The 27,309-nt window shown below is 40.6% G+C and overlaps 1 protein-coding gene across 1 annotated transcript in view; it reads left to right on the top strand.

Annotated features, from left to right (window-relative positions):
- The first annotated feature begins 2,238 nt into the window (after nucleotides 1-2,238).
- The window catches only part of LOC137284710 (glutamyl aminopeptidase-like), a 35,528-nt gene continuing 10,457 nt past the window's right edge, over nucleotides 2,239-27,309 (top strand). The window contains exons 1-10 of the mRNA XM_067816626.1: nucleotides 2,239-3,066; nucleotides 15,548-15,698; nucleotides 16,939-17,073; nucleotides 17,586-17,706; nucleotides 19,644-19,798; nucleotides 22,265-22,378; nucleotides 22,898-23,032; nucleotides 24,489-24,554; nucleotides 24,926-24,991; nucleotides 26,132-26,310. Coding sequence (XP_067672727.1) covers nucleotides 2,465-3,066; nucleotides 15,548-15,698; nucleotides 16,939-17,073; nucleotides 17,586-17,706; nucleotides 19,644-19,798; nucleotides 22,265-22,378; nucleotides 22,898-23,032; nucleotides 24,489-24,554; nucleotides 24,926-24,991; nucleotides 26,132-26,310 — 1,724 coding nt within the window. The 5' untranslated portion in view covers nucleotides 2,239-2,464. The remainder of the gene's footprint in view (nucleotides 3,067-15,547; nucleotides 15,699-16,938; nucleotides 17,074-17,585; nucleotides 17,707-19,643; nucleotides 19,799-22,264; nucleotides 22,379-22,897; nucleotides 23,033-24,488; nucleotides 24,555-24,925; nucleotides 24,992-26,131; nucleotides 26,311-27,309) is intronic.

The following is a 27,309-nucleotide window of genomic DNA, read 5'->3' as shown; positions in this document are numbered from 1 at the left end:
CGAACTACAAGGGACCACTGAAATTCGTCTATGTATTTTAAGACCGCCGCTCACATAATGTAAGGATAACGGGTGAATTTGCGTTATCAATATTTTCTAAAAAAATACGTCCCTGCATACTTTGATGGACATGAATCGGGGTTTGAACAATACGCTGGGGCCTACAAAGATATGAGAGAAAGAAGGGTGAGTTATATCCATTGTGTTAGAATTGGAACTCTCTCTCTCTCTCTCTCTCTCTCTCTCTCTCTCTCTCGAGCTTTACTTTAGGTTTTATGGTCGTATGGTTTAAATTATGGGGATGCGTCGTACACTCACTACGGCACTGGGTAGTTTTTGGGTACCCTTCCGTTTAGAGTTTTTGAAGGGCATTTGGAAGTGATACACATAAAGACACGAGTTTTTATGGATGACAGCTTCTTTATTGTGAAGAGAATATACGTTTCGAAGTACATTCTTACTTCTTCATCAGGTGAATCATTGTGAATGAAGAATATATTCTTACTTCGAAACGCCGTGGCTCTTCACAATAAAGAAGTTGTCATCCATAAAAACTCCTGTCTTTACCCTTCCGTTTTCTGTCCGTCATGTTTTCCACATACATTTGAAACCCTCTTGCTGTTCATACAATATGATTTACTTCACAGACAATCGTCCCCAACTGTTTTGACTGATAGCGTGTGGAAAGTGTCTATTTTCATTTAAGAGCTAGATTGGGTAACATGGAGGTTAACACGCTTGCTCGTCACCGGCAATACCTGGGTTCGGTTCCTCGCATGTGTGCAATATCTAATGCCCATGTTTCCCGCTGTGATATACTTGAACATTGCTAAAAGCGACCAAAAACCATACTCCCTGATCCACTTCCATACATGAATCGATCCACATATTTTGCAAAATTTACCTATTGGAAATACGTTAGTTCCATTAATTACGCGGAATACAATCTTCATGTAAAATGCGAAAGTGCTCACAATGTCAATCAACCACCCGCAGCATGGAATATACGCGTGTATTTTCTCCAGACCTGGCAGTGTTGCTCACGTTTCCAAATGAACGCGTGTTTGAACAATGTTTAGTGGTTTGTCAATTTGATGTGGGAAAAACATTTCACGGTACACACACCACTGACAATACTCACTTTAGTGAAAAGGGTCATAGTGCCAAGTTCCCAAGGATGATATACCTCCTCCGAGGTGAAGTGGACAGAACAAAGTGGGAGCGTCGGTCCCCGGCAGAGTCAAACCAAAAAGACGTTAAAGTATAGCACGTGATCTCATAGTAACCACTGATTGGCATTACTCATCATCATCAGTTGGGGTTTAACGTCGGCTTCAGACTGTATCCTATGTCGCCGGTATTAAGGGGCTAAGAAAAGGACTAAACAACGATATTGTGTTTCAGTACATGGATTAAATAAATAAAGAAAACAACACAAGCATTGCAACAATCCTGAACTCGACATTACTCCCCATTAACCTCAACATGGGTGATAATAATTAGGCCCAAGCTGTGATTTCACTGCAGGATGCTGGTGTAGTTAAGAGCCTAAGTCCGCGTATTGCACTAGATCACTCGCCCCTCTCCGCATGGGGTAAGGAAACATTTAGACCAGCTCCTAGTAAAATGGTCATTCCGCATTAGTTTGTGTTTGGGGCTTCTGTGAACACAAGAAATCCGTGTATTTGTGAACAGAAGCATCCATTTCTGTAGAGAGGTGAAGATTTGTTTGAATTATATATACTTCCTGAAAGGCTGCAATCTCACAATTATCTATTAGAGTCATCCCCTTTTGCCAAGCTGCGGCGGAGAGGAGATCGATTTTCACTCCGATATTGTTTGCATGGGCCCGAGTTTCTATATGTTTGGTTTGCAAAGCAAATTAGGCAAGATACGACAAATTCTAAGCAACAGACGAGTCTCGGTGAAGAAAAGCATAATAGGTTGTGTGAAGGATATATTACTGATATCTGTGTTCATTGTCCATTAATTCTGCTCTTACATACATACATATTTCTTGCTAACAATATTCTTAATTTAGGATTCCGTAAAAGATATTAGTTTTCTTAGTTTAATTCTCCAGTACATAAAAGGCTAGTGAACTACTAAATGGTGTGAGAGCGATGTTGGAGGATTTGTATGTTGATTACCAATCTCACATAATCAGTGTGGTGTGACGAATATAGGTGCCAGCATTCCAGATACGCGCCTGTTGGCAGCGAGGATTCTCTCATTATGTGAACCCCGAGCGTGGACTACGCGTGTTCACCCTCCACAAGCAGTCGCACAGCTTTCACTGCGTGTGCAGGCATTCTCGCCACAGGTAACGCACACCAGACGCGACCAATACACTTGTCAACTACCACTAATACCTCCGCTGTACTCATTCTCCTCAGGGAGGGCGTAGGACCTGGAGTGAATTTGCGGAGTTGTTGGGACACGGGCTCTGCTCGTTGTTGCAGTAATGGATTTCCGGGACGCTAGCAAGGTGAATGTCAACCGACGATGTCTTTACTTTTTAATATTCCTCCTCCTTGTTCTGCCAGTTGTAGTGGGCGTGTTAGTGTGGTATTTTATTCCGAAATGTGACCAAAGTGATCCTTCATCGGAAAAGATTACAGGGGATGGCTCCACCACGTCATCTATCCCAACCACCCCTGGTTTCTCGGAAACGGAACCTTGGAAGAATCTCCGTCTACCCCGATATATTGTACCTCTGCATTACGATCTTACTCTCTACCCAGATTTCTACGAGGATAACGGGTGGTTTTATGGAAATGTTACAATAGAAATCAAGATCAACAAAGACACGGACTATGTGCTGATTCATTTTAATTACCTCAACATCACGAAAACCGAGCTTCGTGAAAATAGCACAGGCAACCAGATCGGCATTAAGAGGACATTTGCGTATGCAGAAAACCAGTTCTGGGTCATTGAAACAGCTGTGACATTAAGGGAAGGTGCAAGTGTTAAACTCTCCCTCCAGTTTGACGGCTCGCTCACTAGAGCAATTGTTGGCTTCTACAAAAGCAGTTATGTCAACTCTGCAACTGGACAGAAAAGGTACGTGTGTGTATTCAAGTTAACGTGCGAAAGTGAAAGGAATAGTAACGTGATGTTAACGTGGAAGAATAGTCATGTACAGAATAGTTATGTCCCATTAACCAGGTTCTTGTTAGCGATGTACACGTTGTTGTTCTGTACAGTGTGACGCGAAGCGATGTTCGAAGGTGGGAAAGACTGGGAGGCAAAGTCAAATACATCTACACTAATCGTCCCATATCTCTCTCTCTCTCTCTCTCTCTGTGTGTGTGTGTGTGTGTGTGTGTGTGCGTGTGTGCGTGTGTGCGTGCGTGCGTGCGTGCGTGCGCGCGCACTATTTAAGCGCTCCTTCTTATTCCTCTCCTCTTCCATCTTTATACTCTCTCCAATGTATTTTGAGCATTAAAAATTAAACTAGATAATATGTATTGCCCTCTCCATGTCTCTTATACTGACACTCTGTCTTTCCCTTCCTCTCTATACGTGTGCATTGCAGTTATACATTATAGTGTCCAATTCATTCTATCCACTCTCATAGTATTCGCCGTCATATGTCGGCCTCATGTGTAATCATGTGTACACACACACACGCACGCACACACACACACACTGTCATGCTCTCCCAGTCCTCTTTGTGATGGAACTAGCCATGTCTAGCCATATATTCCTCTCTTTCAAGTTCCATTGTCACAACACATCCACCTCATTCTCTCTCTAATATAGACGATGAAACAGTCCACATGTGTATTCCCTCTCTCTTTCTGTCTTCCGTATCACTCCGCCCCCCTCTTGTTGTCTCTCTTCCACTCCGTACCCAAAAGACCAGCCACATATTGTTTCTTCTACCACATCCAGCTTACCAACTCAGTCTACGGACCTAACGTCATAGATACACGGCAAAACAGTTTACCATGCGTATTTTTAATTATCAATCACGTCTCAAAGACAGTGGTCTTCTGTTGCTATTTGCGATCTCATTCCCTCTGGAAGGATAACAAGTCTTTCCCGCCTCTGTGTAGTGTGCCTGGGGAGCATCGCCAGTTGGTACATGAAAGATGCCCCACTGACTTCAACGTTCGCGTTCTGCTTTGTCTAGTAATTACCTCATGACAGCAGAGAGAACAAGCACACGTCACGTGTATAAATTAATTCAACTTGACTTTTTCAACAGTTAGGAGAAAATCATGCTCAGACGGATTTTACGTTAATTTCGATTAAACCATTTATAAAATTTTCATTTGATTCACGCGTTTAAAAGAACAATGTATCATGTAGTGTTAATTGTTTCAATTCCTATATACTCAACAAGAAACGTTAACAACCACCCAATTTTCAATATCAAAGTATTGAATATTTCATATTTTGATCCACATAGTTCTTAAATATTGAAAATTGGAGTGACCTGTAAAGCTTTTGTTGAGTTTGTAAACGATACTTAGGTGAAAGGCAGTTTACTTTATGGATGACAGACCCGTGAAGGTCTACCCGGGGTAGAATAGACCCGTGAAGGTCCCGGGGTAGAATAGGCCTTCAGCAACCCATGCTTGCCATGAAAGGTGACTATGCTTGTCGTAAGAGGCGACTAACGGGATCGGGTGGTCAGACTAGCTAACTTGGTTGACACATGTCATCGGTTCCCCATTGCGCAGATCGATGCTCATGTTGTTGATCACTGGATTGTCTGGTCCAGACTCGATTATTTACAGACCGTCGCCATATAGCTGGAATATTGCTAAGTGCGACGTAAAACTAAACTCACTCACTCACTATGGATGACAGCTTGTCTTTCGTATTATGATGCACCGTTTCGGTATACCTTTGTCCTTGAAAACAGTTAAGAATCTGTATTGCGCCATTTCGGCACACCGTTGTCAAGCAAGATTGTTTGAAAACGGTTAAGAATCTATTGTGACGATGTTTCGGAATTAATACTTATATCATTTTCAAGCAAGAGTTAGCATAAAAACGTCGCATCACGGTTGTCAAGCAGAAGTAAATCGGATATTTGTAAATAAGGGTGATATAGGACATTCCATAATCCAAGAAAACCTTACTGGTGCCCACACTTCGAACCAGACTACAGAATGTTACATGTACTAAGCATGTGGTAAATCATTTGGTCAAAATTCCAGTACTTGCGTATTTTTTCGCAATAAAAGTGATATTTAATCAATCAGTTACAAATTTTGGAGTACAAAAAACTCACAAGAATCACTTAGAGACCATTAGGTCTAGAAAACCTTGCGTACTTTACTCAGCTGACTAAATTGGGTTGCCAACGATAACTTGTCGTGGCACCCGAACTCTACAACTGCGTTAGACACTGTCCGAGTTTACTGTATTAGTCACGTGGCTTTTATGTTGACTTTATAGTTGGCTGCCAACTATTTGGCAATATAAGAATTACTAAAAACATGTCTGTTGAGAACCATTCATATTTATATGACTTTGTTTATCGTTGTTAATTGCCCAATAAGGATAAGAAACTCTGGGTGAAAAAACTAAAATCTTTAAACTAATGTGAGTGCACAAAATGCCTCAAAACATACAGTTATTCATACATAAACAGGCATGAGTGTAAATACCCAATGCTTGAAAAATTATCTGGAGCTTTGCTCGATGTTTCCAAAAAGATCGCATATATTGTCCCGCCGATGGCAACGTCATTTAGTAGGCTGATTGAATAACACTGGGTCATCTTCCTCACACACCATCCCTTAACAATGGAGCCAGTCAAAACACCTTCAGCGTCTGTCAGCATGGTCAGATAAAGTAACGCGGTCATATACACCTTTGTACAACTTATTAAGGCCGCGCTTAACAAATACGATCCTCGACTGCTATCGAAAATGGAGCTTGTGAGGAGTGTTGTTATTATCGCGACAGACACGTTAGAAGTGGCAAACATCGCAAACTTATGCAACTTTGTTCTCCATCTGGTGGAAACAAACTTCATTGTTAACACCAGGGGACGGAAGCGAACAGTTTTTGCACGTGGCACCTCGCTGATCTTGAATGGTTGCTTGGATACACGTCGTAACCTTCGGGTAAACAATCAGAATCTCAAACCTAAACCTACGTATAGAATGTCATCACGCAGAATGACACACGCGGTCGAGTTTTTAACCATAGAGGCTGAAGGTCGTTGGTTTGATTGACAATTATATCATATCATGAAACGATGGTACTTTTTGATTTCCTGCTTAACGGTCGCTTTTAAGGGAGTGAAACAACAACTGGTCGGCTCGGAATCAGTTTGGCCGACGGGTTTTCACTGTTGAAATGTACCTACTTACCCTTACTACCACCCAAAAACGCCAAACATAAAACCAGAGCAGATAGTCGTTCCTGCACATTCCTACGGCATCTATTTCCACAAACTGGCTGTACAAGCTATTCCAGTGACAACAAGCGTTGTCTATTACTTGGCTTATATATATACATTTGCTGTTTTGTCAAGGCGGGAAATATTCTCTTTAGATCCCTTGTAGATTTACAAAACCGGAATGAATCGTGAGTGTTTCCTTGTCGACAGGTGTCCAAGTTCCTGTCATACATGTCAGGACATTGGAGAAATATGGGCGTATTATAGTACTGTCATGCAATTGTCACATGCGTTAGTTCTGAAATGCCGACTTTCGAACAAAGTAAACACAGCATCTCAGGAACTGGATTGTTCGAGATATGCAGGTTTAGCTTATGCATACCTCAGTAGGTCAAGAAGGTGGTAGACTGACAAATCAGTTATTTCATTCAAACAGATATTTGCAAAATCCCACATTTCAAACTGACTTGATAAATAATTCTAGACTTGAGTTGGACTCTTTTAAATGTATCATTTCGTATCATGTATCTACAACTGCACAATCGGAATTCTTTATCTCTGTGTAGGGTTTCACATGAAACGCATCAGCATTGACTTCATGATTTTGCATGACACATGTATGGAGTAATGAACAAAATGCGTACTAACTTCCTAAGCAATGTCATATATATATGTGTCATTATTAATAAATACACGTAAGTTGATAAATTCACAAAAGCAGTAAACAACAATACGAAATCAATGATGTTTTACTATTCCCGTCGACTTTGCAATCAGGCATTCAGGAAACAGTAGCTAACAATGGTTTATGAAAACATACCTTTCGGAGATATTACTTCGCCAGCAAATAAATGTCATCAAATATCATATTTACTACAAAATACGGGATATGTTCAATGTTGAGGGTTCATTCGATACATCTGCATTACATGGTGATAAAACACTTTGAAAAGGTGATATGTGTATTTGAATGAACCAAGATGAACCGTTGTCTTATATCTTCGGCAAAATATTGTAGAAGAAAGGCCCCTAGCTATACATTGATTAATGTATCATACATGGAGAAGCATCGACGTATTCATTTAAATCTGTCAATACAAAAACCGGAGAGTAAGAAATTAGATGTACTCAAGACAATGGTGCTAATAAGGGAACACATGAAATTATAAGTGTTCCTTTATTCGTTTCCGTGTTCCGTTACAAGGTATGTATTGCACTGTGAGTGAAAGTCTGGAAATAGATAAAGGGACAGTGGTCCTTTTATGTGTTCTCTCATTCGTTTCTATGGGTTATTCTGTTCCTTGTTCTTGAAGTGCTTTAGTGCAAACTGTGGTTTATTGTCAAATATGAGCGTCATATCAGTGTTTAACGAGGTCCACGAATCACGTCCACAAAGACCTTGACCACAAGACTAAGCCACAGTGACGACCACAGCTCTAATGCTTCGGTATGGATATACAGTAGTCTGGAGTTCTGTTTCTGTAATCATCTTTGCCTGCCAAAGCTATATAACATTGTGTGCTGTGCCATCATGAATACTGTGAGATGCGTGTACAAACACTCTAAGCTTGGCCTGACCCGTGAAGGTCCTGGGGTAGAATAGGCCTTCAGCAACCCATGCTTGCCATAAAAGGTGACTGTGCTTGTCGTAGGAGGCGACTAACGGGATCGGGTGGTCAGACTCGCTGACTTGGTTGACAGATGTCATCGGTTCCCAATTGCGCAGATCGATGCTCATGTTGTTGGTCACTGGATTGTCTGGTCCAGACTGGATTGTTTACGGACCGCCACCATATAGCTGGAATATTGCTGAGTGCGGCGTAAAACTAAACTCACTCACTCACTAAGCTTGGTCTATTGTCCCTTCCGTACAGAAGTTGGTCGTGTGTTGTCGATAACAATGGCAACCATTTACGACGTGTTGACGGTGGCGACAACACACAATGATCATCGTTTGCAACGAGTCGATGACAATACGAACTAATGAGTGCTAACAGTATACGAAAACTGTACTTTGTGCGCAAAATTCCTAAATGGGTAACATGCACTGGTTAAACAAGCAGCCTCGATTCACGGGCATCACTCCGTTTCTGCTTCACATTTGCTAATAAAATAACGTGGCGGTTAATAATCCTTTGAGTTCCTCAGAAACAAGGTCCCGATACCAATATGAGAACCTTTGCTATCCAGTCAGGGTACAATTCCTGAAAGTTCTTAGCCCCCAAAGTAATTCACTAGCCCGACATTTTTAAAGCAGAAACTAAACAAAAGGATAATGAAAGTGGAAGACAATAAGGTACTGTCGGCATTACTCGGGTTTCATCATTAAGCTGCTATTAGTCTGTCGTACAGACCCCGAAGTATATATATCCAAGAAAGCCCACGCAAGTCTAGAAAATGTGGCAAGTCTAGATTTCCATCGCTTCTGAAAATGAAGAAAATCTCAGGGATCCATTTCATTATATTGTTTTTTCACCATGGACGTTTTTCAGTAAAAAAATGTTCATTTCAGAGACTAGCTGTTAGTCAAAGCTGATGTATGATGAACGATTAATAATCGTGCATGTTTTAAAACTGTATAACAACTTAACAAGTCACAAAGAGTGGTGTATTTACAAAATGAACCCAATGAGTTCGCTTGCTAGTCGGGCTAGCGACTGTGGAGAATTTCTGGCCCGAGTGGATTTTTACTAGTCACACTGCCCGATACACAGATGGCATTAATGACCATGCCTAGAATTAGTATGGGAATGGTCTCCAGACGATAGAGCATATATAGTGCTCGCTTAATCTTCCGCAGTTGTACGCGCCATTAATGTTATTTCAACAATGTCAAAAGTGGGAATTCCTTTCATGCATGACTGTAAATGTTGTTATTTGATAACGTCTCCGACCCGACTGTACCAACAACCCGCAATGTGTGTTACACATTTATGAATTCTACAGGGATATCGGCTTACTAAATTTCAAGATAATTAAGTGAACAGTTCGTCATTTCAACATATGGACACATGCACTTTTATTTGCCATGATCCTTAAGGCAGAATCCTTTATTCTACGAGGGTGGTCGCATCTGTCAGACCCATCTCATCCCCTCCCTCCTACTTCCTACACCCCTGTCCCGCCAGAGCGTTCGACCCCCTTATCAGTTCATAGAGACCCTCAGGGGCAGACGTTGATAATTTGAAATGATAGGGAACTACCGCTCTGCTTCAACGGAGCATCTTTTCAGATTAAAGACTGGCTATCATCATTCCTACAAGATTATTTTATTTCCCCACGGTCCAATATGGTCACTTCATGGTCACCATGAATGGGCCCAGATCTAATCTAGAAATGGATCTCCCCGGTGTAGTTATACCGTTCATAACTGGACAATTCGTTTGGTACCTTTCGTGAAACATTTCTGGCAGATGTAATATTAAGTTTAAATATGAATGAAAAGGACCATCTATATGTGTTACTTTTGTAGTCATCTGATCTATTGCATCCACATTATTGTTATACTTGTACATGTGCGGAATGTAACATTAGAGTCCTGATCGATGAGCTGGAACACGACAAGCGAACTTAATTATAACCTAAATATACGAAAAAAACATCACTCAGATGACAGATTAAGCAAACCAAATAGCAAACACAAGATTGTGTGGACGTTTAATTACAATTCTCCGTATACATTCTGACAGCTTCACCGAGTCAGCGATATGATGATTCCAGTCAGGATTATTGTAATAACTGACGATCACACAGTAAAACAAGGCACATTTGTCTATAGTACTACATCTGTCTTATTCAAGACACTGACAGAATCGGAAAGGGTCGTAAAAATATTCACTGTCGTCACAGTTATGGTCTTTTAGTATTCTTAAGTCAACCGAGTTACTTACCTTGTTGATGACATAATATAGTGTCAGTATCAGCAGATTAACATCCAGATTCTGTTTGTCAACATAATGAACGGTTGTACATGTAATGTAAATGATAAAAGGACCGTTACGTTAATATCCCTACAAAAGCAAAAGATTCTGAATACAAATCTTAAATGAAGTTCAGTTGAAATACATAGATTTACATTGGTCAGTCAGAGGTCTCATAGCAACCACCTTTGATTGCGGTGTCTGGTTTCATGTTCTCATTTCGCAGTAGCTAACAGTTCCAGAAAACAGTTTCTTTCATTTTTGTATATTGTCAGTCGGTAGACATATAGTCCAGCATCTTACAAAGCGATTGCTGTTACAACAATAGTGAGAGTGTGCGTCCCCGCGTACATGCGCGTGTCTTGATACGATTGGAACGTAAGTGCAACATAAGAAACGATGTCCGTCAGATACCACCCTTTAGGCAAAAACAAATCCCACGCTCTTAGTCGTGTTGAGTAAAATGCTGTAATATTTCTTTTAAACAGCAACATGTGGATATTTTACACACATAAAATACTTGACGTGACACATAACCAGGTGTCGGCGATCTGGGCGTTCCTCAAGGTGTTTGGGGGTTTAACCTTCTGAAACACATGGTTCTCTTTCTACAACAGATGGTACCTCAGACGTGTATCTGGTGCCTGTAATACCGAAAGAACCATGCGCCAACGCAAAAGCCAGGAACAAAAGTTTGTAATTATAGAATTCACTTCTTATATTTAGCCAAGTGTAGTTTGAACCGGTATTGTTTGTGAGCATCCGCGGTGCATGTATTCCACGAAGTCGATATGGTCCAGCATGATGCGGTTAACATGTCTGAAGAGGATGTGAAATGTCATACGGTTCCTCTTTGAGCATTTTGTGACATATGTATTTTGCCATGGGCATAACATCAAGGAATATGCTGATATATCAAGTAACATATCTACTTGTGGTTTTATCAGATGCTCTTATATTAAACATTCACAATTCAGGTTTTCTTTGATCCCCACACTTTCCAATATCGCCCACAGCACCAGCGCTCGTCTTTGGTAAAGTGTCTGTTTCTATGTAACGCGATACTAATTGCGTTTTGCAAAGGCATGGTGTACCTATCTAACCTATGCACACCAAACACACGACCGCCATCGTTTTGTCTGATATCAACATCAGCTCAAAACACCTTGTAGGTAACGTTGGAAGGTCGCGTATTGCAAATATGAAGTTACGTTGTGTGCACTGGGTAGCCTCGCTTAATGCCGACACATTAGCACTGATTATCGGAAGGTGTTTACGGGAAGATGACGGTTATATGTTTCCTCGTTATCACGAATGTGAAAATGAATGATTAAGGGATGTGAGTCACTTGTAAAGAGGAGGTAATGTGAACCTAGTACTGCATCTTGACGTTTCCTCTCCACATAGTTCTACCCTTGATGAAATGTATTCAGAAAATAGGTCATATTTCTACGCAGCTGATATTTCGTCCTTAAGGGCGTTCACGTTTCTCAAATTTGAGCATGTCCAGAGAGGTCGTATATATGATAACCCCCACCTAACCTTAATATGTCCTGATTATCTCAAGTATATACTCAAGTATGTCTTTATACCAGTGTATTTAAGTGTAGAGGTTAAAATGAGGGTTGACATCTGTCAAGAAGGAACGTCATATGCATAGTGGAGTTTGTTTGTCCTGACTATAACTTGTTGAGTTATGTGAATATTCTATAAAAACAAACATAGCCAACCCAGCTACGTCAGGAATATGTATATAGCCATGTTTGAATAGGCGTTGCGGGAATGTAGCTGTCACTTCTCTCTTCGTAAGGACTCAACATTGTGACCTTACGCTTCAGACAACGTGTGCAACAGGTGTAATCCTATGGCAAGACTTTGAAGACTGGGAGCACAACATATGCCTCTGCTCAACAGTTATATCATAAATAACTCTATATTGTTACAACTATAGTATATTTGAACAAACCGGAGTCAGTATTCAAAGCCAAATGTATGGGTGTAAGACGAGAGGAGTCAGTAAATAATACGAATTCATAATTCGCAAATAATCAGCGATATTGTTAGTGGGAATGATAATTATGTAACCCCTTTGGGTCACAGATGTATGTGACATAGCTGACCACTACGCTACATGTCAGCGAAAATACCAGGCATCCCGTTAACCAACTCACACGAAGACTGTGTCCGTGGGGTGGATTAAAATTTAGGGCATTGCTCGGAAGCATGTTCAAGAAAATATCAAATATAAAAAAAATGAATGTCACATATAGCTCCATACATTGTATATGTACTTAAACAGAAATGGCATGCCTAGATGACTTTTACCAAACGTTGGTAAGTAACCTATTCAGTTATGTTTTCAATTACAAAAGAGACCATTTGCGTTTTTGCAACTGTACATGGTATCGAAGTGCATTTAAGCTACTTCAGCAAACCCATGCACGTACTGTAATTTTGTTAGTACCCAATTTCATACTTCGCACTGAGATTAACGGCATAAAACACGCCATTGCAACATTAGCCTCTGGAGTCATCGAAGGCTATTTAGGCAATGAACCTTACATTATTATCCGTCACCACGTTCATTACAACCAGGAGAAATCTATATTAGAAAAAGGCACCATCTATCCCCTCTTCCGAATATAATCGGTCAAGCCAACATGGCTTGTTTGCACTAATGAGCCATGAGGTGAGCCAGATCGTCCGTTTCACAGTTTTACCCTTCAGCCATTTACTTAAAACAATTAGGTCAGCGCCTATCCAAGGTACACAGACCACAAGAATACTCGGAAAGACACCAACACAATTGTGTTTAGTCACAGCGCGATGGAACTACTTTGCTGGGCATTAATTTCACAAAATCCTCTCGACAAACAGGCACTACACTCCATATCTCTTCATTGAGAATCCCGAGGCTTGAGAAAGCCGTGTGATTATTTTGATCCGCGGATTAAATCTGAGCTCGATATAATGTTACCTTATATCTTATCACATATGCGCGGGAACAGATAAGAGCTGCTGGAAACAGGGTGAAAATGGTGCGCAATGGTAGTTTCTGTTGAAACAGCTTGTTTACAATGGTTAAGTCCACAATTAACCCTCACGCCATCAAATATGGACTTAACCTGTGTGTGGCCTATATGGCATGGCGAACGTATTTGGTACGAATGGGAGAGTAGGTGAGGCTCGGACTACCATGTATTGTGACGTAATGTAAATGAGAACAGTGTGCCCGGAAACGCCGCGAGACGTGTCACACAGAGTGTAAATACAGTATTTGTTGGGAACCCACAGATACGAATGTGTGTCCGTTTTTCTTTGTGTTTTGTTGTGTAACATTACTGCTGATTCAGTAGCGAGAGGTCCTTAATGTGGTCTAGGATTTGTGCGCTTGTTGAGACTCGAACCGAGACCTGTTTTGACGACCGCTACCGTTAACCGCAGGTGTGTGACTGGGTAGGTTTCACACCATTTTGAAAATCACTCCAATGATAGCACAGTGTGTTAGTTTCAAGTGAGTGAGTGGTTTTACCACACTTTTGGCAATGCTCCAGGTACACCTTGGTATTTGACAACAGAAATGGTCTTTACACATTACACCAAGGTGGAGAATCGAACCGGGGAGCGAACCCATTAACCACACGGTTACTCCGCCAGCTCTGTCAATCCTAAGGAGATAGAACCGAATCGTTAACAAATCATGTTCTCTCACTTTGAATAAATTCTAATGATAGCGACCACACCCTATCCAGGGAAGGTTGGCTAGCCTAGTGGTTAAAACGTTCATTCATCAAACCGAAGGGCCGGGTTCGATTGCCCTCATGAGTAAAGCCCATTTCCGGTGTCACACGTCGTGATATTGCTGGAGTATTGCTAAAGGCGGTGTAAACTATACTCACTGACCCATCTACAGATTCATATGGAACCTCTGCTAGTGTACAATTTCAAACATATCATGATCCTGTGTTTATGAATCACTATAAATAGCAAGTTGGTGAGTGAGTGAGTTTTGTTCTACGTCGCACTCAGCAATAGTCCATCTATATGGCAGTGGTCTGTAAATAACTGAGTCTGGACCAATGAATCCTGTGATCAACAGCATGAGCATCGATCTGCGCAACTGGGAACTAGTGCCTTATGCCAACCATGTCAGAGAGCCTGACCACTCGATCCTGTTAGTCGCGTCTTACGACAAGCATAGTCGTTTTTTGATGGCAATTTTGGGTTAACGTAGCTGAATGCCTATTCTACCTCGGACCGTCACGAGTCAGATTCAGAGTTCAAATTCAGATTCAGATTCAGTTTATTGAGTAATTAGGGTCTTGAGGCCTACACTACAAATACAGATGCATTTTATGCTCACGTGGTATGGTTTACATTTCTTACATTAAAAACATGTTTTAAATACTTTGCGGTTGCTTTAATGACATCGATACTTCTAGAATTGATACAATTGGACAATGTAGGTTTGTCTGTAACAGGCAGTGAGATAAATGGCAGATATTTAATTCTTAAATCGGAGTTCATTGTACACACAAACATTATACGAAATTAATTTTCAATATTCCCTAAATTACAATTTTTACAGATGGATACACTCAGGTCAGAGAAATCCCTTTTAGATTTACGTACATGATTAACTCTAAGATCATGGAAACCTATTTTTAATTTACAAAAGGCCCTCAACAGACCTTTATCTTCCAAATGCGTGATATAAAATTCAGGCTCTAACAGAGTTTTATGGGAAGAGTAATGTTCTAAAACATTTCGGCTCTTAGCTGACATCAGCCATTCTTGTAGATAAATATCTTCAAGGCGTTGCTTAAATATACATAGAAAACTGTTCATTTCCAACATCCTGTGCTATCCACACATAGGAAAAACCAGTAACAAAAAGTAGTAGCCTAACCTCTGATGTCCAAATTAACTTACCATTACCACGAGTCACTATAAATAGTGATGACACCAGTTGGTAGGGATGAGTGAAAATGTTAATCACTTGTTCACCTGCACAAAACACAGGAACATCCTTATTAGGTGAAAGAAAACCTCAAAAACTTACTCGTACTTCAGTGAGTTCATCAGTTCTTATCACATCACGTAACATTTCAAGGGAAAGTTGACTTTAATACTGGCATATTTTGTAACGTAATGTTCATTGTTATGTGATGTCCTAACTTCACTTTACACTATGTTAGATGTATTCACAATGTTCCGTTTTGTTTTGATGCATTATTTTTTTAAAAATTGTTACCAGAAATCTGGCAACATCCAAGTTTGAGCCCGTCGATGCGAGGAGAGCCTTTCCGTGTTTTGACGAACCTAATATCAAGGCTGCCTATACCATTACCCTGATCCATGAGCCGGACTACACGCCTTTGTCCAACATGCCACCCCAGGAGTCCCAGGTAACCTCACATTTCGCCCACTTCATCTCGCAATCTGCTCGCCATATTTTAATTCAGTGTAGAACGAGTAATAACAAAAACGCTGTCACGCCACAACCAACATTAATATCAACGGCATTTGTCTAGTTAGATTAGGATGTACAGATCCCTCTCTCCTCCGTCATATTCTGACAGAGATCCCTTAGTCCGTGAATGAAAGTAAAATAATCAGGTTGCATGAAGGCATTGTTATTTGTTGTTGAACGCCTCATTCAGGAACATTAAAGCTATAGATGAGTGAGTGAGATTTTTACGCCGGGTTTAGCATTATTCCAGCAATATCACGATGGGGGACACCGGAAATGGGCTTCACACATTGTACCCATGTGGGGAATCGAACCTGGGTCATCGGCGTAATGAGCGAACGCTTTAACCAAGAGGCTACCCCACTGTTCCTAACGCCATAACGTGTCATATGACATCTTGTTCAAGTCATGCATCACCATGGTCGTCTGTCAGGTTTCCTCAAGAGGTATTAATTGGTTGATATTTCTTACTGTCACGCACGTTCTTGTCATCATAATAGCCTTCTAGGGCGCACGTTGTGGTGCATTCGATGCAAGTGTATGTTCGACGTACTAGTATTACCTGCTGAATGTTCTAGTGATCCCTGTGACCTATGCTCTGGGACAGAACAAGAGTGGTGCATTATACAAGTCTTTGACCACTGTTCACATGTGTAAATAATAGCCGCTTTATGCTTGAGAATGATCAATAGGTATCGATGAGACATGAGAATGGAGACTACAACTAGCAACTGGAAAGATCTAGACGTCGGAGACTTTGTGAACTCTTCCCGTTTACTTCAGAGATTCTTTTACTGCTTTTTGCTTTACATTCAAATTGTGTCCATTATTAATTTATCTCTGTCAAGTCAGGATATGGCAGAAATATTGCCAATGTGACTACAGATGTTAACTCACTCACTACTTGAGAGATTCAGACACGCTTTAGCTCATTCAAATGGGAAGGAAATATTTGTAAATTCTGAAAGAAAACACTACACACTTTGGTCAACGTGTGAGCAAAGATTCATAAAGTATCTTCATTGTTTCAACTCAATAACCTCCAGAACTACGTTCACGTGTCGTTTTACCAGTAATTACAGATGCAAAGGTAACGTGAAGCAGGACACGGCATAATGACAGTGTGGTCGTTATTCTTCAGATACCTGATCATCAAATGCTCGTTTTCGTTGTAGCCGACCAAGGTGCCGTGGTCCCCCACCCTCGTATCAACTCGATTCCAGAGATCCGTTATGATGAGCACCTATCTTGTGTGTTTCATTGTGTGTGACTTTGACTATGTGGAAGATACAACAACCACAGGAACTAAGGTGAAATCAAATGAAGAACGGTTCAGTTGTTTGCTTGCATCACAACTTTGTTCAGTTCGGGTTTATACATACACGCTCGCACACACAGACACACACACACACACTTACTTAAAAGCATACATTCTGGGACATACATACATACATACATACATACATACATACATACATACATACATACATACATACATACGCACGCAACCATACATACACATACGTACACACACACTTACACACACACTTACACACACACATACATACGCACATACATACACACATACTTACACACATACCGTCGGCTTGAAGAAGTGAACTTCACATAGTACTCTATGTGCATATGTCATTGATTTTTATGTACATTTGCACAGCTGTATTGTTGCCTGAACTGAAACCTATAACAAAAACCGCAGTAATCCCACAACCCTGGCAATCACAAATAGTTTATTTGGATTTTCTACCATTGTGCAACACTTGCAGTTTGCATTTCTTCTGATGGATATTTGTGTTCCCTGCAGATTCGTGTATACGCCACCCCCGACAAGATCAACCAGACTCGCTACTCTCTGCAGATCGGTAAACATTCGATGGAGGAGTACGAGAGACTATTTAGATTGCCGTACCCCTTGCCTAAGCAAGGTAAGACGTCAACCCACCACACACATAAACACAGTTTTGAAGAAAAAAAACAAAAAGTAAATGCAAAACGATGTCCGCCCAGGATGTTGCTTCCATGAACATTTCTGGGTATAAAACTGTTATCTTTCGTTAAAACATCAAATCTTATTTATTTCTTTGCTGTTTTCCAACATCACATGATGTATTGTTTTGTTTCCTATTTTGCAGTGACGTATTATGAATATGGAATGTTTTTGTCGCTTTTTAAATTCTTCTAAGTGGAACAACGGATGCTGCAACTTAATAGTGGAAACTGAGTTTGAGGTTTTCGTTTCTTTGTACACGTGCACCCGTGGAGCAGCAAGCCTATTTACGACGTATATTGTGATGATGTGAAATGTAACAACATTACCATAAACATTCTAAAACACTTCGGTAATCTGCAGTACTGTCGTTTTGAATTGACATAACTGCGCAGGTTTTGGAGGACAATGTTTAATTTCATTCACACAAGTCTATGTGCTAAGGAACGTAATCACTTCGGCAAACTTTTAACCGTTCACTGAAGCTGTAACCATAGGCCATATTGTTTTAGTCAACAATGCACATTTGATGATAATCTGAGCCCTTATTACACAAATCAAATACATCAGCTCTACATACCTTCATATACGAAAACGGTAACTATGTAGAAACTCACAAATAGTTAACCCGTGTCACAGTGATTATGGTTTAGAAAGCTTTTACCTGACGTTTCATTAGGTCCGTTTGAAGATGGTTGCCTTCCAGATTGGTCCGAGTAATGACATCGTTAGAAGATGAGTGCCAGCTATAAGGTTATTATAGAACAGGCTTTTTGTGTGGAAGGAACACAGTTACAATTTTAGAAGCACTATTCGGAATCGAGCTTGTGGCTAGTTGATGTAAAGGCCAGTCTGTAAATGGACCCAATCAGTGTGTGAATCATTTGTTGTATCGAAAACAAGGTCCGGCCTCCCTTTAATTGGAAAAACTGAACTTCCGCATAGACCTCTTCGATGGCAGTGATTTGAAACGTGAAAGACAAATGACGTTCTTGAAGATAAAGAGTACAATCGAGTACGCTCGGTTCGAGGCTTTATACTCTAAACCAGATGAACGAATAACAATTTCAGCTGTGTTTTATAACAAACGCGTTTATGATAGATGTGGGTTAGGCGTGTTCTGTTAAGTTTGAAAACTTTTAGACTGGCACTTGATATGAGGTTATCTTTTGGAAAAATCGATTCATCAAACAAAGGTCTGTATATAAGTCACAGAACATTTATAAATAATTTGATTTTAGCTTGATCATTTAATAGCGTGACTTGTGTTATATTTTATAATTACGTTAATTTTGAAGTTCTAATTCCTTTACGAAGCCTTTATTATATTTTACAAAACAGAGAATACAAATGAAATTCTTGACTTCGAATACTGGTATGATCGAATATTTTTCTCAAAGGGAAGGTTTAATTCAGTTGTCATTTCTACAAATATGGGTGATTACCATTCTTCCCAAAAATGTTTAAAAATCTTAAATACTCTGAGTGGGATTTTGATTGATGAATAATAGGAAATAATTACGATAACAAAGGTATGAGGCTTTATCATATTATAATGAGAGGTTTAGATATAGATTCCGATATAGATTGAAGAATCTGTTTTGAAATCTCGCCTCATAATATAACAAAGACGTCATCATCCATAAAGTTTCACGCCTTCCTTGTAGATACCAAAGAGCAATGTATAAGCAATACGGAGTGGGTGTTCATAATCGGCACAAAAGTCAAAACACCAAGAACGGTCTTTCCTTTTTCAGCCGGGACTCCTCGCCCCAAGGCCGTTTAATCTGGACGATAACAGAAAGACGTTACAACCCTTAAATATATGCTACAGTTTATCGTATGTCCAATGTGCATTGTGTTATTCCCTTGCAGACATGATAGCGATCCCTGACTTTGTGTCTGGAGCAATGGAACACTGGGGCTTGATCACGTACAGAGAGACAAACCTACTGTATGACCCCAGCAAGGCCTCATCGGCCAACAAACAAAGAGTTGCTGTGGTCGTGGCCCACGAAATTGCCCATCAGGTACCGTAGACAAACGCTTAATGTTAGCATCTACCAAATGAAAAATCCAATAAATGGATGGTTTGAGAAAAATATGTTCATTATGTAACTGAACAAACGACTGAGTAAAATGTCTATGGCTCTGATCCTTTGAGACGGAAAACTTTGCAATCAGGACATATTTGTTGGAAATGTTTATGTAAGACACAGACCATTAATATGTGCTTGTGATTGAGTAAACAGGATATTGGTTAATTGTAAACTGGTTAGAATTAATGTGTTTTACTTGTAAAAATGGGCGAAAAGCTGGATACGTTTAGCCCCCTATCAAAATAGAACAGTTTCACGGCATTGTCTGCAGTGGGTGGGGGGTGGGTGGGGGGTGGGTGGGGGGTGGGTGGGCGGTGGATGGATGGGTGGTGTGTGTGTGGGGGTGGGTGGGGGGTGGGTGGGTGGGTGGGTGTGTGGGTGTGGGTGTGGGTGTGGGTGTGGGTGGGTGTGGGGGTGTGGGTGGGTGGGCGTGCTCGCGCGTGCGTATGCTCATGACAATGATGACTGCAGGTCTTGGTATCTCTGCAACTTCCATCCCAAACATGATCTTCATCCATCTCCTCATCCACCTGAATGACAATGTGATACCCAAACATCTTCCAACGTTTTGCCATGCTCACCTTTACCCACATAAAAACTGTATATTCATTCCACCTAAAATGTAGGTTCATGTTTGGTTTGCAGATCGTTGTATAGAGCAGATGATCACTGTCCCATCAGGCCGCAGGTGAAATATTCCTGATTGCGTCGTTGGACAAGGTTCCATTCCTTGTGGCATTCGTTAATAAATTTTTCCATTTACCTCTGATTGTAAGGTATTCTCGCTTGATGAACATGTACTTTCCGGAAATGAATATGATCAGTGTACGTTTGCGATATCCTAAATGCAAATAGAATGGTCACTGTCTTCATTATTGTCAAAAAGTCAACTTCACCAGTGAACATATACCTAACAGTTCTTGTTTTCATTGCATTCACTTAAATACGCGTATCAATGTGCCGTGTTAATTCTAGCATGTGCCATGTTAATTATAAACGAGATATTTGTGGTAATAGTTGTAAAACATTTTATTGATTTTCTTAATTCTGACGGAATGAAAAATTCAAAAGCTGAAGGTTTAGAGTCGAATCGAATCCACAGTAAACCGCAATCAGTTGCCACTGAGCATCATGTAACAATGCAATAAACATTAGTTACTGTAATGTTCATCGGCCCAACGCATCCAATTTCAACAAACTTAATTTCACGCTTAGTGTCGTAGCTCTGAAACATCCTCTAATTGCTTGTCCTGAGGGAAAACATTGAGTTAAGCCCAGATTCTCTGACCGAAAACATCACACCGTAGCATTATGCCTCTGTATGTTAGACATGAAACACAAGAATTGTGAAAACAAAACGCTATGCGAGAACACTTTTATTTTTTGATTTCCCTGGAGTAAGTAACCCCTTCAAAATGCGTTCGAACACTACAAGGTCGCTGAACGCCATACGTTGAAAGGAGAAAAACAGTTCCAATTATACTTCATGCGTACCACCACAAATGCAGCAAGTTGCTGGACAAATGACATTCACATGAACTTAACGATATTTCAAATGATGATAATTTACTTTGCTAGTAATTACCGCTTGCATTGGTATCATAACGTACGTGTGTAGAATAGCAGGGCTGGTTGAAAGCATTAATTTTTGCTTAACGTTTTCGTGAAACATTTATGACTTTAACCTTAAAGTGCCAATATAAAGTGTCAATATATCATATTATCACGAAAGAACATTTTTAGAAAAAAAATGAAACAGAATATGAGTGAGTGCCTGAATGAGTGAATAGGTTTAGTTTTGTGCCGCTTATAGCACTGTTCAAGCCATGTCATGATGGGGACATGGGAAATGGGCATCACACATTCTACCAATGTAGGGACTCGAATGCAGGTCTGCGGTGTGAGGAGCGAACACCTAGTCAATACACTTCCCCACTGCTTTAAGAGGGAGTGAGTTTGAGTCAAACGGACAAGAAGGTAGATCCGGACTCTGACACAATTAACAAACATGTCGTTCACGTCCTCCACACAGTCAAGTCCCGTTAGTCTTTACCAAGGAAATAGTCCTGAAAATCATAATTCTGGGCCTTTACTGTTACAATGCTCACGAGCATTTAAAGAGATTATAATTAGACCACGTTGTCAATTTGGATTCCCCTTTTCCCGGTATTTACTGTTGGAATTTTGTTTGCATACATTCAAAGAGATGTTTTGATGTTTAACCGGAAACCATTCTTCAACGGCACTCACTGTTTGAAATATTGAAATAGCGATGTATCTTTAAAAGGATGATTAACTGCAACGATGCTAGCCTGCCATTTTCACTCTTATCTGCACCACTAGTACTGCGAGGCCAATTGTACGTGACGTACCGTATGTGACGTTCTTTCCATTCAGTGGTTCGGGAACATCGTCACAATGGACTGGTGGGATGACCTCTGGCTAAATGAGGGCTTCGCGAGCTTTATGGAGTACCTGGGAGTGGACACGTACGAACGGGACTGGGATATGGTCAGTATGCGAGCATCTGTCGGATGAGAGATTAACGTATCTTGTAAAGGTATTTAAGGAGATCGGCGTCTAAGGTTTAGTGGAATGATAACATAATGCTGGTCATGGACGTTTGCCTGTTTGGTGAACCCGAGAGTTGACAAACAAAGGACTTTATGTGTAATCGGCTAATCCATCCCATCAATTAAGCTTGGTGCAGAGCTTTAGTCCACTGGAGATCTTAAATGTACAGCGTCAGTGCTGAAACATAACCGGTCACTTTCTCAACGAAATAGATTCAGATAAAGGTAATACACAAAGTGTCATGCAATACATTTGTAACTCCTTACATTCTAGTGTCAACCTGAATGCTAGCATCAGATTGCATTTTCAAATTAAATCTATGTAACTCGTACACGCAGAATGTGATGCAACGCCATTGATGACTTTGGGTCTATATTGTGGCTAGGTACCAATATCAGATACTGAGTAATGCACGGTCAGCATGCACTGCAAATTACATCATGTCCTTCCCTCCAGATGGCCCAGTTCGGCACTGAGGATCTACAGCCTGTGATGGTGACGGATGCAGGAGTGGAGTCGCATCCGATTGTCGTCCCCGTGTATAAGCCAACCGAAATCAACGCCGTATTTGACAGCATCTCATACAGCAAGGTAAGGGACGTGAGACATATTGCTAAAGTATGACAGCAACTCATACATTAAGGCGAGAAACGGGAATGTTATTGCTGAAGTATGACAGCAGTTCATACTGCAAGGTGAGGGTCGGGAGCTATTTTGCTGAGGTATGACCAGCATCTTCTAGAGCAAAACGGGATTTATATTGCTGAAGCGTGACAGTATCTCACTCGGCAAGTTGAGGGGCTGTAGTAATATTGCTGAAGTATGAGAGTATCTCACTCAGCAAGGTGAGGGATAGGAGCTATATTGCTAAAGTATGACAGTATCTCACTCAGCAAGTTGAGGGGCTGTAGTAATATTGCTGAAGTATGAGAGTATCTCACTCAGCAAGGTGAGGGATAGGAGCTATATTGCTGAAGTATGACAGTATCTCACTCAGCAAGTTGAGGGGCTGTAGTAATATTGCTGAAGTATGAGAGTATCTCACTCAGCAAGGTGAGGGATAGGAGCTATATTGCTAAAGTATGACAGTATCTCACTCAGCAAGGTGAGGGATAGGAGCTATATTGCTGAAGTATGAGAGTATCTCACTCAGCAAGGTGAGGGACAGGAGTAATATTGCTCAAGCATGGCAGCATCTTGCACAGCAAGGTGAGGGCTGGAGTATGGCAGCAGCTAACGGAGTAGGTTAGAAACCGTTCAGTCTACAAATACATACAAAATTACCTAAGGGACACAACTCGTCTGTGCCCTCGACCGCTTGTTAGCGAGACATTTCATTTACAGAAAAGTCTGCCGACATACTTCTTATGTTATCCGTAACCAAATTACTTCTTCAGCTGTTTCGGAAGTAACTATAATAATGCTCGCTTGTGGGGTTAATTAATGTCGCAATCGATAAAACTAATTATTGTTTCTTTGCTTTTTATCAAAGAACATCTTGGCTGCAGCTGGGCACTGTGTTATCACAGCAATATAACTGATTGCAAGGAATCTGATGCATTACAGAGAGATCAGATCTAATTAGTATTTTACGTTATGACAAAAATGCTTTCATCACAAATGTGCATTGCGGGCCTTCCCAAGTTGTCTGCAGTGTTAAAGTGACTTTTGTCCTTTGTGGATTTGTCGATACGCTTCGTGCGTCAATCGTTTGTGTATTGTATTACTGAATGGATTGGGTTGTAACTGTGAAATCAATCTATGACAAAGCTAAGTTGCATGTTTCCTTCAAATTATAATAAAACATAGGATAGACTTACATATTGTCACTGAACTTATTCTTCATTTCGAATTGGGATGAAATTCAAATTATATATGTACACATGCTTTAAAACTGATGTCTAAGATTTTCTGAAAATTAGCAAATGCAAATTCACAAAACTCACACGAAGGGCCAGTGGACAATAGAACATTTCAATGCCACTGAACATCGTGTTATCCCTATCAAAATTTGAAAGATATATTCTTCTTTCTGCAATCTTCACAGGGGGCTGCCGTTATAGCGATGCTGCAGTCTATTATGGGAAAGGACAAATTCTTTGAAGGAATCGCAGTAAGTACTGGCAACGGGGGCACTGACAGATCATGGATTTGGCACCACTCCAATATGAAAAACTGCATAATTACTATTACCTATAATTACACGCAACGATCACTGCCCACGCAAAATGAACATCACATGTGGTACCTGCTATCAATGCATCTTTTATTAACATTATCTTCCTCATTCCATCAGGCCAGAAATAACAAAGTTGCCACATGTCTTGGCTTGGAATTGACGTGACTGCACTTGTCGTGGGTCGTACATTGAGAAATAAAACCCACTAGAACTGAAAAACAGGGTAACCGATATGTTTTGAATGGTGCATGTGCAAACTTTCATGATAGAGATTACTATGTTGAGTATTTTTTCTTTCGTTTCAGAATTATCTGAAGGAATATGAGTGGGGCAACGCCAAGACTGACGATTTATGGCAAGCACTAGGGGAGGTAACTGATGACATACTGTATACATTCCCGCCCGCTCGTCACAAGTATCTGTCAGGGTTGTGTAGTGTTATCAGCATTTTCAGTATCATCAAACACTTAATCAACGGCCTAAACGATTTTAAAAACACGAGGAAACTGTTCGTTTGACCTTTTATGCGTGATATGTTCTTGTATGACCCTGTCTCCCATATTTTACTTCGCTTCAACCGCTGTGTCGAAGAAGGGAGACAACTGGTGATACAGTGAATTGTTTGAATACCATAACACGCGTTCTATTGAAACAAATTATTCATTCTATATGTCCGAAAATAGATGCAATCTCTTAATCTGTGCTGAAATAAGGCACTGAAAGAGGAGCATTGATTACTGATTCCGGTCAAAGATCACTTTACTATCAGAATACTGATATCTCTCTAAATATGCACACTGAAGTGTCAAAAAATGGCATGAATTTGTTTCATCATTTTTTTTGTCTCTGTACGTGATGGCCCAGTGCCAGCAAACTGGTCTATGAGAGAAATGAGGCACACAGAGATATTTTATTATGAGAAACTTTCTGTCTATTGCAGTGAAAATATACTTTGGTTGAAAACATAAATAGTGCTTAATATGCGGCACCAGAAAGGAAACAAACTGTATTACTCTCATCTGGGGAACGGGTTTGATATAATGCCCTTTGAACAGTACGGCACGCATGTCTGTTAAGGATGTGAAACATTTTGGTGCAATGTATGAGAGCGGAAATCGCTCGGTCAACGTTTTCAGGTCTAAACGGGATACAAACCAATGATCATAAGGAAGACGTTTTATCGGGACATAGACATTGGTTACTTAGTTCAAATCGAACCGGGATATGATCATTAGTCGAAATAGAAATATTTGGTTGCAGTTACTCTTAAGGGATACAAATATTGTTAATACGAAATTTCCTTGTAAACAATTATTGCTAAATCGGAGGTGACGTCGGATCAGTTACTGTATCTGTGTTGAGGGTCCCGTCTTATAACAGTTAGTAGGCTACATTCTGAAAAGTACTGTGTATCAAAATCAGCCATATACCTGGAATACAATTTAATGCCGCGTTAAGCAACACACAAATGAACTTGAAAGAGAAAATTGACAATGGTTGTAATGTATTAGGTTCCAGGGGCCCCGGATGTCAAGCACATTATGGATACGTGGACACGTCAGATGGGACTCCCATACGTCAACGTGACGTTCCATCCGTCGTCAAGCGGCGGCACGACTGTGACAGCCGTGCAGAAACGTTACCTGTCTGATCCCAAAGCTGTGTATGATGTGGACGAGTCGGAGTTCAAGTAAATATCGCAGACATGGGCATAGTGTTACTCAGTGTAATTACAGTCACGCAGAAATTTCTACATAAGCTCGCCAACAGTAATAACACCAAAGATTGATTAAGATTGTTTATCATACAAGGAACTGGTTGCATCAAGGCGAAATCATTGACAGCCTTCAGCGCACCAAAGCAACACAAGCCCCGCCCATTCCGTTATCAGTCAATCAGGAAATAGTCTTTTATTGAGCGTGGTCTCAGCAGAAATATGTATTCCTTGGAAATCAGATGCCAGTAATTTATCACTTAATACATAATCAGCATCTTTTTTCCAAGACGATATCGCAAAGGAAGACTGTTTTGTAGGTTATAAATTCCACAACAGCTGATAAATTGCGGGGCGGTAGGGTAGCTGAGTAATGTGGTTAAGCGTTGGCTTTTCACACAGAAGACCCGGATTCGATTCCCCACATGGGTACAAAAGCCCATTTCAGATGTCCCGTCTTGACATTGCTTGAATATTGCTAAAAGAGCCGATCCTGAGTCATTAATTGCGACCGGTTATGTCTCTGTTACTGTTTGCTGTGAGTCTGTCAGCAGTGATGAATGTCACACTGCACTGCCTGTACCTTGTGCAACTAGGTACATTTATAATTACAGGTCTGAAATGTAGGAGAACAGTGATATGGCCATTCCAAATTATGTTATTGTTAAAGCTATTTTCTCATTGTTTTGCTCTTTTGTACACGGCCAGGGTTACAATTGGTCTTCAGTAATCCATGTGTGTATTACGAGGCGACTAGCGGGATGGGGCGGACAGGATCGCTGACTAGGTACACATGTCATCCTATTTCATTTGCATAGAACGATGGTCAAGGTATATGTCAACCGAGAGTAATGATCACTCGCCTGTGTAAGGTTTGTCAGTGTGGTTTCCATTAGCATATTCCATTTCTATTAACATGCTTATCTTTTAAATGACCATTACTGAACATAATAAGGCTGCATAATAGAAATTAAA

Source organism: Haliotis asinina, chromosome 5 (assembly GCF_037392515.1).
Source record: "Haliotis asinina isolate JCU_RB_2024 chromosome 5, JCU_Hal_asi_v2, whole genome shotgun sequence".
NCBI classification, from domain to species: domain Eukaryota; kingdom Metazoa; phylum Mollusca; class Gastropoda; order Lepetellida; family Haliotidae; genus Haliotis; species Haliotis asinina.
Note: the sequence above shows the minus strand (reverse complement) of the source record. Positions and strands in the feature narration are given on the sequence as shown.